The sequence below is a fragment of the Zeus faber genome (genome assembly GCF_960531495.2).
Source record: "Zeus faber genome assembly, chromosome: 4".
NCBI classification, from domain to species: domain Eukaryota; kingdom Metazoa; phylum Chordata; class Actinopteri; order Zeiformes; family Zeidae; genus Zeus; species Zeus faber.
The window spans coordinates 26,924,406-26,942,324 of NC_137191.1; the positions used below are offsets into that span (position 1 = coordinate 26,924,406).

The 17,919-nt window shown below is 45.1% G+C and overlaps 1 protein-coding gene across 1 annotated transcript; it reads right to left on the minus strand.

Moving 5' to 3' along the window:
- Window positions 1-1,338: 1,338 nt before the first annotated feature.
- cfap52 (cilia and flagella associated protein 52) lies at window positions 1,339-17,228 on the minus strand (the record flags this gene model as incomplete). The annotated part of the gene is made up of 14 exons (XM_079999617.1): window positions 1,339-1,721; window positions 1,895-2,006; window positions 6,713-6,815; window positions 8,214-8,365; window positions 10,253-10,398; window positions 11,289-11,437; window positions 12,152-12,322; window positions 12,731-12,831; window positions 13,042-13,158; window positions 13,461-13,560; window positions 15,899-16,027; window positions 16,146-16,282; window positions 16,413-16,612; window positions 17,168-17,228. The coding sequence occupies 14 exons, from the start codon at window positions 17,226-17,228 to the stop codon at window positions 1,537-1,539; spliced, it is 1,863 nt and encodes a 620-aa protein (XP_079855743.1). The 3' UTR covers window positions 1,339-1,536.
- Between the last annotated feature and the right edge of the window lie 691 nt (window positions 17,229-17,919).

Genomic DNA, 17,919 nt, shown 5'->3' on the forward strand with positions numbered 1-17,919 from the left:
GACCACAGGTGTATATTAGAGAAGTAGAAGCATTAGAAACCTATCAACTACATTATTTGGCTTTGGGGAACCATCACAGATATGTCTATGGAACCTAGACCTTCCAAAACCGAGGTGTCAAAAGGCAGTAATAAACAGGAATTCCTTCCCCCAAAGCATTTCAATATGAGCGCTGACGTAATTAACACACAAACGTTATTGCTGGTGATACGATTAGGTCCCTGGAAATACAGAAACGCTTCGTACTGTATCGCTACACGTTTGTTTCGAGGAACAAACAAAGGAGATGGATTCCATAAATAGCCTGGAGACTGTAGCATGTAGCCTGGAAACTGCACCAAACCAATGCTTGAATATAAAGAATTAAAAAAGTTACAAAGAACCATTGAAATTCATATAGGATGACAGATCTGCATTTCAAATGTGCTTTAAAGCTTCTTTCATTCTGTACTCTTATAATTATAAATAAAGCCAAGGTAAAGTAAACGTCACAGACATCCAGCGTGCAACGATTTTACTGGGTGGAGCCAGATGTGCCCATTTTGAATGAATTTTCAGAAAACATGCATGCACTGCACATTCCAACAGTCGGTACATCTGGACACATGCCAAGCGGACACCCACACAGACATACAAACCCCGTTCCATACAATGCAATTGTGGCACTTCATTTCTCTTAAAAGCAGAAAACCCACAGATGTACAGCAACGACTGGTTCATAACTTGGCCAGGAGAGAGGGAGAGAGAGAGAGAGAGAGAGAGCGAGAGAGAGAGAGAGATACCTGGGGTCTTTTTTTGCTGACTTGGTTAATAATACCACTTTTTGTGTGGGGGTGGGCTATTAATTATTGAAGTTGGCCATTCAGAGTTGTGGCAAACTGAATGGGCTTGTGTGTATGAATGTGTTTTGAGAGTCTTTCTCCGGTACGTTCCGCGCAGCGTACCCCAGGGGGCCGCCGCTGATGGATGAGCTGACGGCGTCCGGGAGCTTAAGTGGTGAAGTATCTGGGCCTCCCCCCCCCCCCCCCCCGGCCCCTCCAACCCCCCTATCCCCTCATCTCGTTTCCTTCCAACGCACGGAATCGTATCGCGGTGAGAAATGCATTTAATGTACTGTATAATGTAGCCTCCTTTTTTTTTTTTTTTTTTTTTTTTACCTGCTTAATGGGAATCGAAAAGCCGTGTAATGCTCTCTATCATTCGTCCCTCCCCAACAGTCTAAAGAGCCAGACAATGCGGAAAGTTTGATTCAAAGAGGACACGCGGGCGCCGGTTAAAGCAAAATCCCCGTGAAGATTCATGAAGACACGCGACAGAAATCAAAGCTGTTGATTTATTTATTCATTAGTCATAATGCAAAAGAAAATACCAAATGTTTATGGTGAATTAAATATATGTGTGGAAGCTCTTGCAAGGACGGCGGCGCCAGACTAGAGGCTTCTTCTCGGAAGGAGGTCTGGAAGGAGGTGGCCGTCAGCAGGTGGAGAAGTCCCTGTCGTCCCCTCGGACAGCGAGGTGCGGTGCGGCGCGGCGGCTCTAGCCAGTGGACAGGCATTGGGGGAACCGCCAGCGCAGGATGGCCCCGTCGGCGCTGGTGCTCACCAGGGTGCGGCTGTTGGTGCAGATCCTGATGCTGGTGATGCTGCCGCTGTGTCCCACGCCCACGTGTGTCACCTCGCCGTGGGCGTAGCTCCACACCTTCACCAGCTTGTCGTCTCCGCCTGAAGGAGACGGCGCCATGATGATGCCAGCCCTGCTTTCAGGATTCACCTGGAAATCCACTGGAATCCATCTACCCTTCCAAGACCTTCTACCCTTACCGGATATGAGTGGGTTCCCCTAAACCAACCAATATTCTTTTAATCTTCAGATGGTTATCATGGATGGCCCTCACCTGTGACAAAGTGGCGTCCATCCTGAGTGATGTGCATGCCGTTGATGGCCCCAGACTGCGAGGCCTCCAGGTCCCTGATGGCCGAGCCGTCGTACACTTCCCAGTAGCCGACCTGGGTGTGAGAGGGAACAGCCATACAGTACAGTACGGTACAATAGATCAGTGATTCTCAACCTCTTTCACATCAAGGACCCTCAAGTTGATACGCATTAGGCCCCGGACCTCTATTTGATACGATTTGGTCACTGGGACCCCAATCTGAGAAGATATTTATCGTTCATATGATTAAGTTCAAACTTCCATACCTGTCCATACTATGGTTTGGGAGATAAAAAGTGAAACCAGGATGGCAACAGTCGTTATTTGTACATTCCCTAAATGGTGTGCTAAGGTCTTGTAAATTAAATAGTGGTGAAGCTTAAATTTAATAATTAGACTGGAGACCCCCCCTAGAACCTCTTGAAGGCACCGGAGATCCTGCACCCCGCCTTGAGACCCACTGCAGTAGAAACACTGAAATTATTAAAAAGAAAAAAAGAAAAAAGAAGAAGAAGAAGAAGAAGTCAGGAATGCATCTCCTGCTCATTGGAAAGCTCATGCAGAGCTTTTGTCCTATTTTTCTACATCGCGCCATTAAGGCTTAATACCGCTCTGCTGAAGGAGCAAAAACCCTCACACACAGCCTCTTTTATAGCTCCCGCGCACCACCGCCTACAGTATGTAAGATTAAATAAGTGTGCGAGTTCGTAAACACAGTTCCCATCTTCTTACAATTTTTGCGACACTACCCCCCCCCCCCCCCCCCCCCCGGTGTCTTTTAAACGGTAACACGTACCTTGCCTAAAGCCTCGAGCTGGGCCTATGGTTTTGGGGAGCCTATCGACTTGTCGTGCACCGCCGTTAAAAAACACGTTTGCTCGTCTAAATGAGAGCCAATCAACCCCGGGGAGAGCGCACGGCTGTCAAAGTGTGAAGTCTTTCAAAAGGAAAGCGTGGGTTATTTATAGCAATGCCCCCCCATCACACGCCCAGCGAGGTGCTTTGTTGTTATTTATAACACCACACGTCTGATCACAGAGACGGGGAGGGACAGATGGATTCCGGTGACTCATCCCGCGTGGCGTACCTCCGCGGCCCTCTGCCTCGCCATGGCGGGTTTTCAAAGTGCTCCAGTCAATTTTGGAGCCCCGGCAAATTTTTTTTCCCCACACAAATCCTGAACAGATTGCGCTTCAAAGTCCACGGATTCTTGAAAGGGTTCACCAACCAAAGTTACAAACCTAATTACTGAAAAAAACACAAGTACATATTCAGGGGCCCAACACTCCCTTTTTAGAAGTGATTGCCAAGTGGGCAACCCATGCGTCAGCTTTTGGTTGCCAAGACTGATAAAACGATTGCGAAATAAAAATGTTATAATTGATGATCCCATATAATTACAACCCACATTTAGATATGAAGAAAGTGATATCAAGATAGGGGAAACATTAATCACCACAAATGTATTGTTATATTTTACATGTTTTTTAACAGTTTATCTTGGTAACCCCGAAGCTCCATACCCAAGTTGGTTGGCAATGGGGCAACCACGTCACACAAGATGGTTGACAACAGCCCATATCTGGTTGCCCAGGGCAACCAAATATATATACAGTGTGTGTGTGTGTATATATATATATATATTACACACACACACACACACTGTTGTGGCAGTTTCGCCTGCCACATGCCATCCGAGTGGCGTTTTCAGAGCCCTCCGGCAAAGAGACGCAGACGACGGGGTCGCAGACACACACGTTTATTGTAGGGAGTGGGCAAGTGGAACAAGCCCTCTCTATGCCGAGCAGATGGACGGGCATGGGCTCCCGTCCTGTGTGTGTGGGGAAGCGGGTTCTACCTGTTGCTTGTTGGTTACTCTAACGAGCAACAGGTGCACAGCCACCCTCATCCTGGGCCGAATTACCGAAGACCCAAGACGGGTATGGCTGCTCAAACCACACCATCCCCACACGACAACTGTATATATATACTGTATATATGTATATACACAATATATAGTGACTGTATATACTGACTGATGTGAGTAATCTGCCTCATACACACAATAGAGATTCATACTGGTACAATACCTGAAAAGACTTCATACAATTTAAAGTGAATGGAAGTTAGTGAAGTCAGTTGCCTCATAAAAATGCCGTGTGTGAAATCAAACAGTCCACATTACGTTTCCTATTACAGTCCGTGGCCCTGCTTGAAATAGTCGCAGAGGCCAGATTTCATTTGTCAGTGCTAAACCACGGCTCTGATGCGTCATGGGGAGGGGAGATGTAATCTCACAGAAACATATCAGATGCAGTTTGCTGTAAAAGAATGGAACCGAAACAAAAGGATCTCATAGTTTCTGAGATTGCCGAATGACTCTCAAAGCAATAAGCCGTCGCTACGAGCCACAGTAACATCCTAGGGTGGGGGGCATATTATTGATGCTCCCACAACAGAACAACATCATTTAGTACAACAGAGTGTCCATGAGTAAAAAAGAGGGGATGATTCATTTAGCTCACTGGAAAACCCTGAATTAGTATTTCCAGTGTTTCCAGACTCACCCACCACCAGTAAACACTGTGAGCCCTTTTATCTTTGTTGTGTTGACCACTAAAAGCCACCTAGGGTCGTTGGTCTTCCTTACGAGAGATAAAGATCCATCTCAAGTCACCCCGGTCGTTGAAGTGCAGGAGCTCTTGCGAAAGCGCCGCCGGTGTATTATGAAACAGAGATAAATGGAAGGTGACAGTCAAAGCTAGACCCTCCAGAGCCTCTCCTCCACCTCCCTCCGTCTCTCGGCGGCCACGTTCCGTCCCTCGTCTGTTCCCTTGCCTCGGCAGCTTATTAGGGGCTCCCACCTGTGTGAGTTGTCTCGACCCATCTGTGTCCCATCCACTTCAGCCGGGGGAACGTGGCCAACAGCCAAGGCCAGGGGCCACCGGGAAATTAATTACTTCACCGAACCTGTCCGGGCCGCCTGTGCTGCCGTTAGCGCCGGGTACCGCACAACCAAGGGAGAGTCACCTCACCTTTTACAATAAAATACTTGTCTAATTCAATCCTACTCTGATCTGATCTCATACGTTTTATTCCCCAAAGCAGGCTGGCAAAATCGGTGTCATCTTTATAAAGATAGGTTCGGCAGTTTTCATCCCAGGCTTTGTTCAAAAGATCTTAGTTCCCATCAATTATAACCGTTTAAAGTGTTAATTCTCATTAAATCTGTTTTTAAATATTGTCAGAGTCTTTATACGTTCGACCCAAATCAGCTTTTTCGGGGTTTTATTGACTTATCGCACTTCCGCAAATCAGCTGTTTTGGCTTAATCCCAATAGCGTAAGAGACAGGAAACAGGAAGTTGCCTTGTTTCCTACTGGCAACTTACTGTTGCCAACATAGTGAGGAGCTGGGGTGAAAATGGCGAACCTATACTGAAAATTCCCCTCCTCATTTGCGATTACTCCTTTAATGTATATCTATTACTCCCCTTGAGGCCACTTCAGTGAAACCAAAGTAAAATATGATCGGCAACAAAACAGTGCGAGCGTCGAGCGTCACGTCTGCCCAACACTGAAGGGGCCATACTAATGCTCAGCGCTTACAAACTCAGGAAAGAGAATGCAAGATCAAGAACTTTATCTGTGTCCTTGTCAATCTTAGGTTTGTCGCCAGGTTGCCAGTCTTTCCCCGACACCGTAGTTCTCAATCCTTACAGTGTATGCTTGTGGTTCTCGGTCTCTCCCTCTCCGCCGATCTGACGATGAAGGGGGGGGGGGCGAGCGACAAGGGAAATCAGAGAAGGGGCAGTGCTCGTGCTGATATTCTGTCCTGCCAGACAGAGCTCCCGCGTCCTGGGACGAGCAGATGGTGGATCTGGCACGCCGCCGCTCAGTGTGGCACAGTAACATCAGCGGGGAGGCGCGGAGAGAGATGAGGAAAAAGTCTCTCACTCTCTCTCTCTCGCTCTCTCTCTCTCGCTCTCTCTCCTGTGTTGCTGAAGCATCTCGGGCTGCCTTTCTCTCTCCTCCCCCACAGACACCCAGGCTAATCAGTAGAACTTGTCCTCGCTTCTCGGCGTTCACCTGGGCCATAGTGGGCCTAAAGTGGCCGTTTCAACGAATTAGTGTTTGATTGCGAAACCTCTGACCTCAGAGTCATAGAGTTAATCACGAACAAGCGGCAATTATAAACAATGGCCAGACTGCTAAGTGCGTCTAGCTGCCAGAGTGGCTGCCAGCGAGCATAATGGCTCAATTACGCAGAGCAGAGCCACGGATTACAAGCTTTCCAAACTAATCTATGGAAATGTGTGCGGGGTGTGATTGTGTTTGTGGGCATGTCGAAGTGTGTGTGTATGTGTGCGTGCAGTGTGTGCGCGGTGTGCTGGTCTACGCTGATCTTTAAACAGCAGAGGACTTCACCCTCGCACTTCCCAGGGCGGAGATTACAATAACAATACGACATAATGAGACCTCAGTTTGAGAGGTGAATTCCGACTCCCCGAGTGCTTGTTGGACTGCTGTGAAACGTCGGCAGATAACTCCTGCGTGACATATCACCTCTGATTAAAGGTTGTAAATGACAAAAAAACGGCTTTACGTCAGGGGCGCCCGGGGAGATTCTCCGGCAACAATAGCGGAATTCAGAATGAGAATCACGCCTCGGAATAGAAATGACAAATTTGGTCGAGATTCGGGGTGGATGTAAAGGGTGAGAATGTTTTCCAGGCCTGGAGACCATACATAATGAAAAAAAGGACGGAGATCCAAGCACCTTTCTGTCCGTGCCGCTGGTGATGATCTGATACTCCTCCGGGTGGTAGCACACGCAGTGCAGCAGGGTGTTGGCCAGCACCATCTGATTCCTCACATAGCGCCTATAGACGGGGACACATGGTGGAAATAGGTGAGTTCCACCTGTGAGGCTGCGGCTTCTAGAAACAACTCAGAGAGACGTCAAGCAGGGGGAAAACCTCTGTCGAATCTCTTCGATTTCGGTTTCTTCCCATAAGGATTATGAGGGAGTACTCCGTATACGTGTCTTGACCATTGTGTATCAGTGTTTTTTTCCACACAAAGGAGCTGTGTTAGATCAAAAGCTGGAACTTAAAACCTAACCCTAATGAATCCTAATCAATAATTGATCATTTTCGTTTTATTTTATGTTCTGCCTTCTCCGCACAGAGCAGCTTCGGAGTATTTACGTTGAATGTTAAACCCAGGAGCGACGGCTCTCCAGTTTCAGCCGTCACTCCCTCCCCACCGGCCACCTCGTCAAACTTATTTCATGCCGGTTAATGTTAATCACCCGATGTTTAAGTTAACACCGCACGACTGGCCATCTGTTAAGCACGCAGGCCGGGGGATTTTTCAGGAAAATAAAACTTTACAAGTCGTCCCGATGGATAAGCGTGCATTCACGGCCTATATTATGTGGTACAGATTGCGTCACAGATGCTTTCTGCTTGCCGGTGCTGTACACCCATATGGCATTTCACTCCGCCGCTCAAACTGAGTGAGTGATGGACGGAAACCGTATTATGCACTGGGAAGCATATGCTTGTGTGCGTGTGTTGTTGTAAAGTGTGCTGGCAGCACCGCATACTTGCCATCATTGTAGATCTTTTATTATACCCACATTTAATTGTACTACTCCTCCCACAGTTTTTGAGCCACATACAAACAAAATATGTTAAAATAACCGGCTTTATCCCGACAGGTGTGCTATAACCCTGTGGAAGGTTTAGGCCAGCAGTTTATTAAATATTTCATTTTACACCAATTTTTCGAACCTTGAAACCGGATTTGTTTGCAGCATTTGATCTTTTTTCCCCGTAGTTTCCTTTGGTAAGAAAATATAGAATGTGGCAAAGAAATCCAGTCATCAACATATTAAGAGGAATTCCCGACATTTCCCTGCACATACACACACTTATACGGCACACAGCCAGCACACGTATACAATTTCACCAGGAATTGTCTAGTTGTTGTAAATCTTACCAAGTTCAAATGGGTAATATCACAGTTTACTTTACTCCAATTGGAGCGTTGGTGATTAAAGAACTACCAGGAGGGACACTTGCGGCTTTTGGGCCTAGTGTGGGTCATTTGGATCTTAATGACCCTGTACACCAGCACCTAGAACATTCCCCCCCTCAATAATTGCAGTACTGAACAAGCTGAGATACAACAGTCAAGTTCCCATGTGTGTAAATATCCCGCAGTGTGTGCGTGTGTGTGTGTGTGTGTGTGTGTGTGTGTTGACTCTAACTCACACCAGGTCCCAGATGATGCAGGCTCCGTCCGTGCCGGCAGTGACGCACTCCTTGTCATTGCTCTTGATTTTGATGTCGGTGACAGAGGCTTTGTGCTCCTTCATGGTCTCCAGCAGCCTCTGGCAGCCCTGCAGCAGCTCCCACACCCGAACCTGCAGGACAAACACAGCCAGTGTGGAGGGGGTGAACGGGGAGAGGCTACAGTTCAAGTGCTAGCGAGGTTCCATGTAGTTGCCTGATTTCAGAAGCAATTTCCTTCCGAGCAACAATGAATCAATGGGAAAATACGCCCCTCTGACCAGTGGCGGACTGGGACGTAAAATCGGCCCGGGCATTTATCATCATATCGGGGGGGTCGCGCACACCGACGGGGCCGAGGGGGGCCCCTGCACAGGGGCCCTCCAGAGACCCAGGCCCCAATGCAAGCAAATGGTGCATATAGAACCAATCCATCCATAACTGGGCAAGAAATTATATATATATGGGTCTATGATCCCAAAGAACAGATTTCAGAATCACATTGAAAAGATGGCACAGTAGCGTGATATGGACCTATAATTAATATTTAAATTTAAGTTGAGTTGGTCGCCACAGAGTTTGTATAAAAACACAGAAAAATGTATTTGGTTTATGGCCGCACTGGCGGCGGCGGAGGTCCTCAGCTCTTAGGGAAGCGGGTTCTTTTACATTCCTAAATTCCAATACATTATATCAGATAAATACACGAGTATTTCTTCATGAAACAATGAATGTTTATTTATAATATTAGAGTTTATAATATGGTAAAAAGGGTCGGGGTAGAAAACAACATTAAAGTAGGTTAAAACACAAACACACATCTGGGAAATGTAATGGTGGTTGCTATAAAAAGAAGGAGCGATAAACCGAGAGGGATTGTATGTAAATGCACTCTAAGGCGCAACTCTGTATTCTAAACTGAATAATAAAACATGGAGGTTATCGTCGTGCCACACCAACACCACTTTGCCATTGCCACAGCCGGGAGTTCCGGGGCTCACCGGCTTCACCTTTGTCACCAGATAAGATTGCGATTCCCGCGGGCTGTCTGGTCCAGAACGGCGAGGAGGGTCACGGATGCTTCGGGGAACAGTCATGGTCGTGAGAGAACGAGATCCTTGGGAACAAAGGAACCAACGAGCGGTTGTGTTCCGGGGTTTTTATGTCCTCCGAGGGCATGACCTTCGGAAATGACTTTCTTCGACAGCCATTGGTCAGCGTAGTCGTCACGAGACTTTCCGTAGACCCGCCGTGGAGAACGGGTGTTCCCCTTTCTTCGTGGTGCGTTCAAAACCCTATTCTATAATCACAATCTTACAACCTGTCTCTTTCAATCCTTAATCTACGTGTTACGTTCTTGTTTGTCAAATACATCTTGAAATAAAAGACAAAATCACACCCACGCGAATCTTTGGAATGCAAGAAGGAAAATCGTGCACATCATTAAGTATTTTAGGTGCACCGATGAAAATCGCACAGGTTGAAATCTTGGCTTGGGGTAACACCCACGTTGGCCGCTAGGGGGCATCCAAGCTCAGCAAATGGAAACAGCAGTTTAACGCATTTATCATACTGTGCCTTACTTCATCAGTATACATCTCCCAAAGTCGAGAGGGGTATCGTTCTTTGCACAATCACCCAAGGAAAAATGTTAGGGTGGTTACACATTGATTACGATACATTTTCAGGTCAATCTCCTTTTAAGGGAAAAATAGTTCAGGTCATGTAAATCTCCTGGGCTAAATGGCCTTTGTCAGGAGACAAAGGCCAGAGATGGCTGTGTCTGCTCTCTTGGCCAGTCTCCAACTGTTAAATTAGTTTGATCTTCCAAGATCACTGTCTTACTGTAGGTGTCAGAGGAAGGGGAAGGAAGAGGAGGAAGGAAGTCCAGACAGCCGCTCGTTACAGCACTATGGTCTGATTTGGAGCCAAATCCACATACAAATCCACAACAACTCTTCTCTCACACAAAGACTCACAGCTCATGTTAACAGGACTTTCATCCTACTATAGCTTCTCACCTTTCCCTCCCCTCCTCCGCTAATGATCTTCCTGCAGTCCCTGGTGCCAGCGACGGCCGTCACACCCATGCTGTGTGCGTTGTTGATGACCATGATGGCCTTTCCGGTCTCCGGGGCAAAGATGCGGATCTTGCCATCGTTCCATGCTGCGGGGAAACATGAGAGTCAGTCACACTTCTCTTCTGTTGTGTCTTATCAGGAGAGCACCTTTTGATTTACACTCCATAAACTCAGCGAACACCTCCACGGTGCTAAGGGCAGGCTCACGAGGCTGAGGGGCGTAGAATAACTCGGTGAATTTATCATCGCGCAACAAATTCCTCCGAGGATGATCGAGACATTGATGAATATCACAACATCTGCTTGATATTCATAATCGTCTATTAAAGAATCCGACTGAGCTTCATCACATTGCACTCGATGAAAAATATGAATATCGATCTTGTCTTGATACCAGACAACGACTCTTTTATACCTTAGATTACGTTTTTCAGACCTCACATTATGATAAATTTTCTATTGTAGCTACCGATGATAAACTCCAAAATCTGTAATATTGTAAAATGAGATCTAATAAGTAAGGGATGTTGCAGTTGATCAGGACTTCAGGTTGTGAGGGCTTGCATCACTGTGAAGGGGGTTATTTCATGATAATGAGCGGCCAGCTGCACATTATCCTGCTTATTACATTGATACTTACTAAATAAGTGTATATATGGAAACAAAACATTGACTTGAACTGATTTTATTACTAGGATGACAAATTTAAGAGCCTCCACTATGTAGTGACGTGACGCGTGCCGTGGACATAAATCCAGCCTAAAAAAGTTGTTGCCCGTGACGACGGTTATTATTAACAGACAGCGTCGTTATTAAAGAAATAACTGACCGCTGATTACCGCTTCAGACCAATCACAATCGAGTATTATACATAGCCGTGTAATAACACTGATAACACTGAAGATATAAAGATATCTGTATCATGCAGGTATCTGAGCCCTTCCCCGTATGCCCCCCGCTCCCTCCAGCGGCCCACCGCTGATGATGCTCCGCCCGTCGATCATGATGTCCAGGGCGTTGCAGGTCATGTTAGGGATGGTGATGCGCAGCCGTTCCTTGGCCTGTCCCACATGCCAAACCCTGATGTCGTCTTTGGAACAGGTGGCGAACAGCTCCGATGTGCCGCTGGAGAGCGAGAAAGAAAACGAGCGATTGGGTGTCGGGATTAAAGCTGCATCATAAAGAGGGCTGAGTAAGAGCTGGAGGCACTCGATGTGGATTTCACGAGGACATGGCGACTTAAAGCTGTGGAAATCGGTCTTCATACCCTGACTGATTCTGAGTTGTGACTTCCTAACCGTTTCAGGGTGCATACTCTGTGCTGGAGAAGAATAAAATAAGCACGATGGTCTAACATTGGTGAAACGTGCGGCTATCGCCCTCTAGTGAGGACTATGGAACACTGACCTCATGAATGACAAACATTATGATATGCATGTATATGATCATCAATGAATATCCATATCCAACATTATAAACTTGTCAGCTTGATTTGTTTCCGTTAACTATTCAGACTAATGCCGTGCTCAACTTAAAGGGTGTCTTTTAAATTGTGATTTAATGATTTTAATGATTTTTATGATTTAAAAAAAAAAATCATAAGCTCAGTGGTACACTACTGCGTAATACTGACATTTTATTGTATTACTACACTGCACATACTATACAGTCACCAGATAGTAAAACCTAGTTACTTATGGATACAGTGCATTATTGTATATTATAGCATAACGGTGTCCACGACTGTAACAACACTGCATAGTGCATATTAGGGCCAATCCAGGATTCAGCATATCTCGATCAATAAATAACTTTATTTCCTCTCTCTTCTCCACTCACTAAGGGATGGCCACGTCGTTGACGGCGCTGCTGTGGCTGGTGGAGATGAGTTCCGCTTTGAGGTCCATGTAGTCGAGGCAGTATATCTGGGCCTCCTCCGTTCCCACGTAGAGCTGCTGGCCCTCCGACCTCATGGCAATGGACGTCACCCCTCCCGCCAGCTGGACTTGTCTAAGGAGGGAAAAAGGCAAAAACTTAATTACAATGGAATCATGTGGATGGCCGTTCGTGTCGGTGTGTCTTTCAGTGTCCCAGCGGGCAGGAGGGGGGAAAAAACGGACCAACTCTTCTTTTTCCACCCATTTGCTCGACTGATGCTTGCAAAGCATTCGCTCGTAGGGAACCACTCTTTTAAATGATTTGGCAGTCGGGTGTCACTCCGGCAAAAGACCAACATAGCTCACTGACTGAATTTAATGAACGAAGAGTCTGAAAAATGTAACAAATCTTTACACCGAGTCACTCGTAAAGAGCCGACTCCCTAAAAACGGGCTTAACTCCTCATTGTGGATTTGCTTAACATTTCCAGTATATCTGGCATGGGAGGGCGTCATTAAGCATAAAAACTTCAAAACTGACTTGAGCATTTTAAAGTTGTTTCCGGAGCAAAGGGTGATGCAGCCGTCCCCGGAAGCCACGACGATGTTCCCTGATTTCACCATCTTCAGGGCATTTATCCCCTGCACACAGAGAGAGAGAGAGAGCAGCTTTAAACACACAGCTTTAAGAACCACACCGGTCTTTGGAGCGGACCTGGCAAAGTGGGAAAAGCCAACATTCATTTTCTCATTGGCTTTGCTCTAGTATCTTGGTCAAACCTAGAAAGTACGAAAACCACGGGGATCACCAAAAGAAAGTACATAGAAACAAAGGGTGCTCAGCTGACCCACCTTGCTGAATTTCTGTTTGAGCGGCCCGCAGCTGTTGAGGAGACCTGTCTTCAGGTTGACCTTCAGGATGTCTCCGCTGGTCGTGCCACAGTAGAAGAACCGATCGTCCTCTTGTATCTGACGTGTAACCGTGAAATGTAATTTAAAAAAAAAAGTTGCCAAAATATTCACAAATACCAAAAAAAATATAAAACAGAAATGGTCAAATATATTAAAATACCAGGTATTAATCAATGGTCTTATCAATATATATATATATATATATATATATATATATATAACATTCTCTATAGAGTATACTCTACTACTCCAATTGGCGTCCGTGTTGTAGATGCTATGGGGGCGTTTGTGTTTCGTGTGATTGTAAATTGAGTCTACTACCTGGGATGGAAAACTGCGACAAGTCTCTTTTATTTCACCTCGATGCAATGGACGATCCTCTTGAGCTGGCCCGTCTGACACTCTGTGGGTCGGATCTTGCGGTTTGGAAGGTCAAGCTCCCAGACTCGCAGCGTGCCGCTGCCGAGAAGCCGCAATCAAAGAAAAACATCACAAAGTTATGACCCTGAGCAACCATAATATGATATTATCGAGCGGTAACTATAGTATTTGGTTGGGTTTTTTTACGTTGAGTGTATATTGCCAGTTTTTTCGAGTTTATTGCTTCTTTATTTTTGGCTTAACACTATTGTTTATTGTTATTTCTTGGGTTATGTTTATTTATTTATTTTGTTGATTGATTTTATTGTTAATTTTCGGTTAGATTAGGTTAGGTTTATTGTGTATTGCTAATTGTTTTTTTTTTTCTGTAATTGGATTTTATTGTGTTGGTAAATCCCTAGGGTTCTAGATGATATTAACAGACCTACCAACCTTGGGAAAATATTTTGAGTCTCTGTGGCGTTTGAGTTACTGCAGCTAAATGACTCCATCAGTTATTCACACCGTAGCCGTCTCGTAACAAGCTCATCACATTGTATGCAAGCTACTACGTCTAACTATATATACTAATTGATCGCATTAGGACATACCCCTTGAAATGCATCATCTCGTAAAGTTACCGAACATGTTCACCAACTAGAGATGCACCGATTGAAATTTTCTTGGCAGATTCATTCACTTGTATGTTCGCTATAAAACATTGACTATTAAATATCTTTTACATTGTCATCTGATAATTTTGAGATTTCTCCGATTCCGTGATCGGAGAAATCGAATTTTCTGGTCACTTGGCCTCATTGTGTTTATCTGCTGTACGTCGATGACAAATACATCATGTGATCTGACCCCACTCACGTGATGGGACAGCTGCACATACTACTGCTGCAATTTTCAGTTACCACAATAGTGAGACTGAACCTGCCCCTGAGCTCCAATAAAATAAAATACAACATGGAACAGTCACTGAGTTCAAATAAAACCAAACACAACATAAAACTCACCAAGTTCCAGTATAATGAAACCTGTATTGTACCCACTAACTTTTAGGAGGACACAAAATATAACTAACATGGAAAAGTCCAGCTCAAACTTCAAATTAAACTCAGAAATATAAATGTATATTATATTTATATGGTGCTTGCCATTCCTAAATAAACTGCAATCATTACAAAAAGAGTCTCACTCTCGTTCACTGGGAGTCCTCCTTCCGTCACCGTGCATTAAACCAGCTGAATCAAATTGAACGACTTGTTTTACTGAGTGACTCGTCGAGAACTGAGTCTCACAAAAGAGTCAAACCTTCCATCACTCATGCACTCGGGCAAGCAGAGCAGACGCTCCGCTGTAGTGACAGAGATAGATATCGCTACGCAGTCTGCACAATTTGGGAATATTGTGAGGCCCAAGAGAAATATTTGATCTAATCTTCTTCGTTTACCTTGCAGTACCTACAAACAGCCGACATATTCCTTCTTTCGCTCTCCCCTTTTTAGGCGTCATCAACTACGCAACTACGTTACATTACGTTGGTAATGTGTGTGAGTATCGGAGCATTTTTACCGGAGCAGTACATGAACACATTATCGGGCCTGTACATTTGACAAGCACAGAATCTGAAAAAAATATATCTGATCGGCCGGTGAAAGCCGACCAATTCCCGTCGCCGGCGGATCAGTGCATCTCACGTTATATACAGTATGTTGACATTACGGTCGCATTTCTGTGCTTGATTCTGACTCCTCGCTTCCCATTTGACCTCACAATGCATCGTTACACTTCAGTGGATAATAAAGTACCGCTCCTCATCAGTGGATGTTGAGTGAGAGCTTACAGAACCACAGTTCATAGCATCTGGTCCAATCCGAGGGATGTAGTTTAATTACCCAATACATGTACGGTGTTGTATTGTATTCATTGATTTTCATCATTAAATGACTATCTGTCTTCTATATATATACTGTATATACAATTGTATTGTATTTATTTATTTATTTTGCGTTGTTTGAGCTGGAATTTCGTACCTGCGTATGTTGACTAAGAATTGCATGGTTGATATACTAAATGTGTGCAGGTTAATTGTTTATCGTATATTCCATATTTTTCTATCTTTGAGTTAATCCTCAGCTTTACTGTGTATTGCAAACTTTTCAGGTGATCCTCCGGTTGATTGCATATCGCAAATGTATTTTTCTATTGTATTGTTAGTATGTTACTATTCTCAGTCAATCAGTTAATCTATCTATCTATCTATCTATCTGTCTGTCTATCTATCTATCTATCTATCTGTCTGTCTATCTATCTATCTATCTATGCAGACATCCATCTATCCAAAATGCGTCATACAAAAGATATGACGAAGGATTGGCTTAAAATGCATGTGCTCACAGGAGTGTCACTCTCAGTTTTCTCCACTCACTTTCCAGCGGAGACGAACATGTAGTCGTCGGTGTTGCTGTACTGCACGGTGAAGCAGTGACCCGCGCTCTTGGCCGAGGCCGGGCTCCCACAGATGGCCAGCTTGGTCTCGACGTTCCAGATCACGATGCTGGGGAAACGCAGAGGCACAGCGGCATTACACAACCCAGCAAACAAAAAAAAATAAAAAATAGCAAACACCCCACCACGATCAAAAAAAGCACCTGGCTGACAGGCTTGAGGGTTACCTGCCGTCGTCCTGACCCCCCAGGGACACCAGGTACTTGTCGTTGGGAGAGAAGGAGAGTGCCGCCACTTTGGCCTTGTGGAGCTGAAGGCGGGCGTGGATGGCTCGTTTCGCAAAGTCCCAGATTATGATGTCCGCCTAAATAAAAAAATTCAAATATTTATCACAAGAGATGGATTGTCTCTGCGTCTTTCGCTTGATGATCCATGGATTGAAATTCCCAATTGCTTTCCCCTGTGTCATCTAAAATATATATATATATACATACCTTGAATCCCATGAAGGTGACCTGCCCCGAGCTTATGTAGCGCCCGCTGCTGGAGACGGCGATGCAGGACACATTGTTGGTGTGGCCTTGCAGGAACTCCTGTTTGTCGTCTCGGATTCTCTTCAGTATGATGGTGCATCCCAGAGGGTAGATCAGGTGCTGCTTGTCCGGGTGGAGTCTCAGACCGGAAGCCACAAACCCTGTTTTAAGAAATAATAGCATTGTGTCAATCAAAAAAACGAAAATCAACAACCACACGGAATCTAGCTGAGTGTTTATATTTTGTAGTTGATAATACATGTTATCTATTGGTAATAATACATTTAGTCTAAATGGCTTGGCTCTATTGAAAATAGGGTCAGAAAGTAGAAGAAATGTAAAAAAAGATAAAAAGGGAACACACGAATTAATACAGAATCCAAATATGATTCTTGGGGTTTTTTTTTTATTGGTATTATTATTATTGCTGTTAATGATGGTCGCACTACCTTGACTTTGGGGGATGACAACTGTTTTTGTTTTTCAGCCCCGCCCCCGGTGGATGTTTACACGTTTCCATGGGGACTGGATTTGTCTGCTGCGCTTCTCCCCCCCCCCCCCCCCATAGAAAACATCTTTTTCCAAAGACAAAATCGATACAAAACCTGGAGTATTTGGCTGCACGTGGCAGCACACTTAATAAAATGGAGTTATATATATAAATACATATATATTAGCCATTATATTAGCTATTAGCAATCTGCTCTCCCGCTTACCGTTGAAACCAATGACAGCTTCCAGCTCAAGATGTGCAATTTCCTTAGCCTCTTCCGCCATCACTAAGCAGCCTTTTAAAACTTTGACTTTCTGACGATTGTTGAAAAATCAGGCGCGTGACGCTCGATGGCGACGCAACGTCACCATAAACAGTTCCTGGTGAAATTGTAAAAGCATGCCGGCCCTGTGTGTGTGTGTGTGTGTGTGTGTGTGTGTGTGTATGTACATGTATGTGCATTCTTCTCTGGCGTAAACTACAGCCTACTCACCTTAATAGGGGGGCGGGATGACGTCACACCCACGTCACATGACGAAGGCCGGATTGCGGCGTCTACGGGGAGGGGGGGGGGGGGGGGGGCAGTGAAGGGCATTCCCTTCGTATGTTTACATGCGTTTCCATGGCGACTGGGGTCCTTCGCTGCGTTCTCCTACGCCGTCGGAAACCTCTTGGGCTACATTTTGGAAACTGTGGGAGGGGTAGTGCGGAAGGCTCCGCTTTAATAAGATTAATATCATTTTTTTATGAAGCATGATAGTAATGGCGGCGCTGCCAGCCTACTTGATGAGCATAATACTCGACAGATAAGAGTAAAGAGCTGCTGTGGCAACCATAAGAAATTGGACAATCAGACGTTTTCTGTTGTTTTGGCTCTTCACTCTAAATGCTTCGTTTAACATTAAAACAATTAGCACGAACTAAAAGAAAAATGTCGCTCTCGATTTGAGAGTATTTTCATACATTTCATAGTTT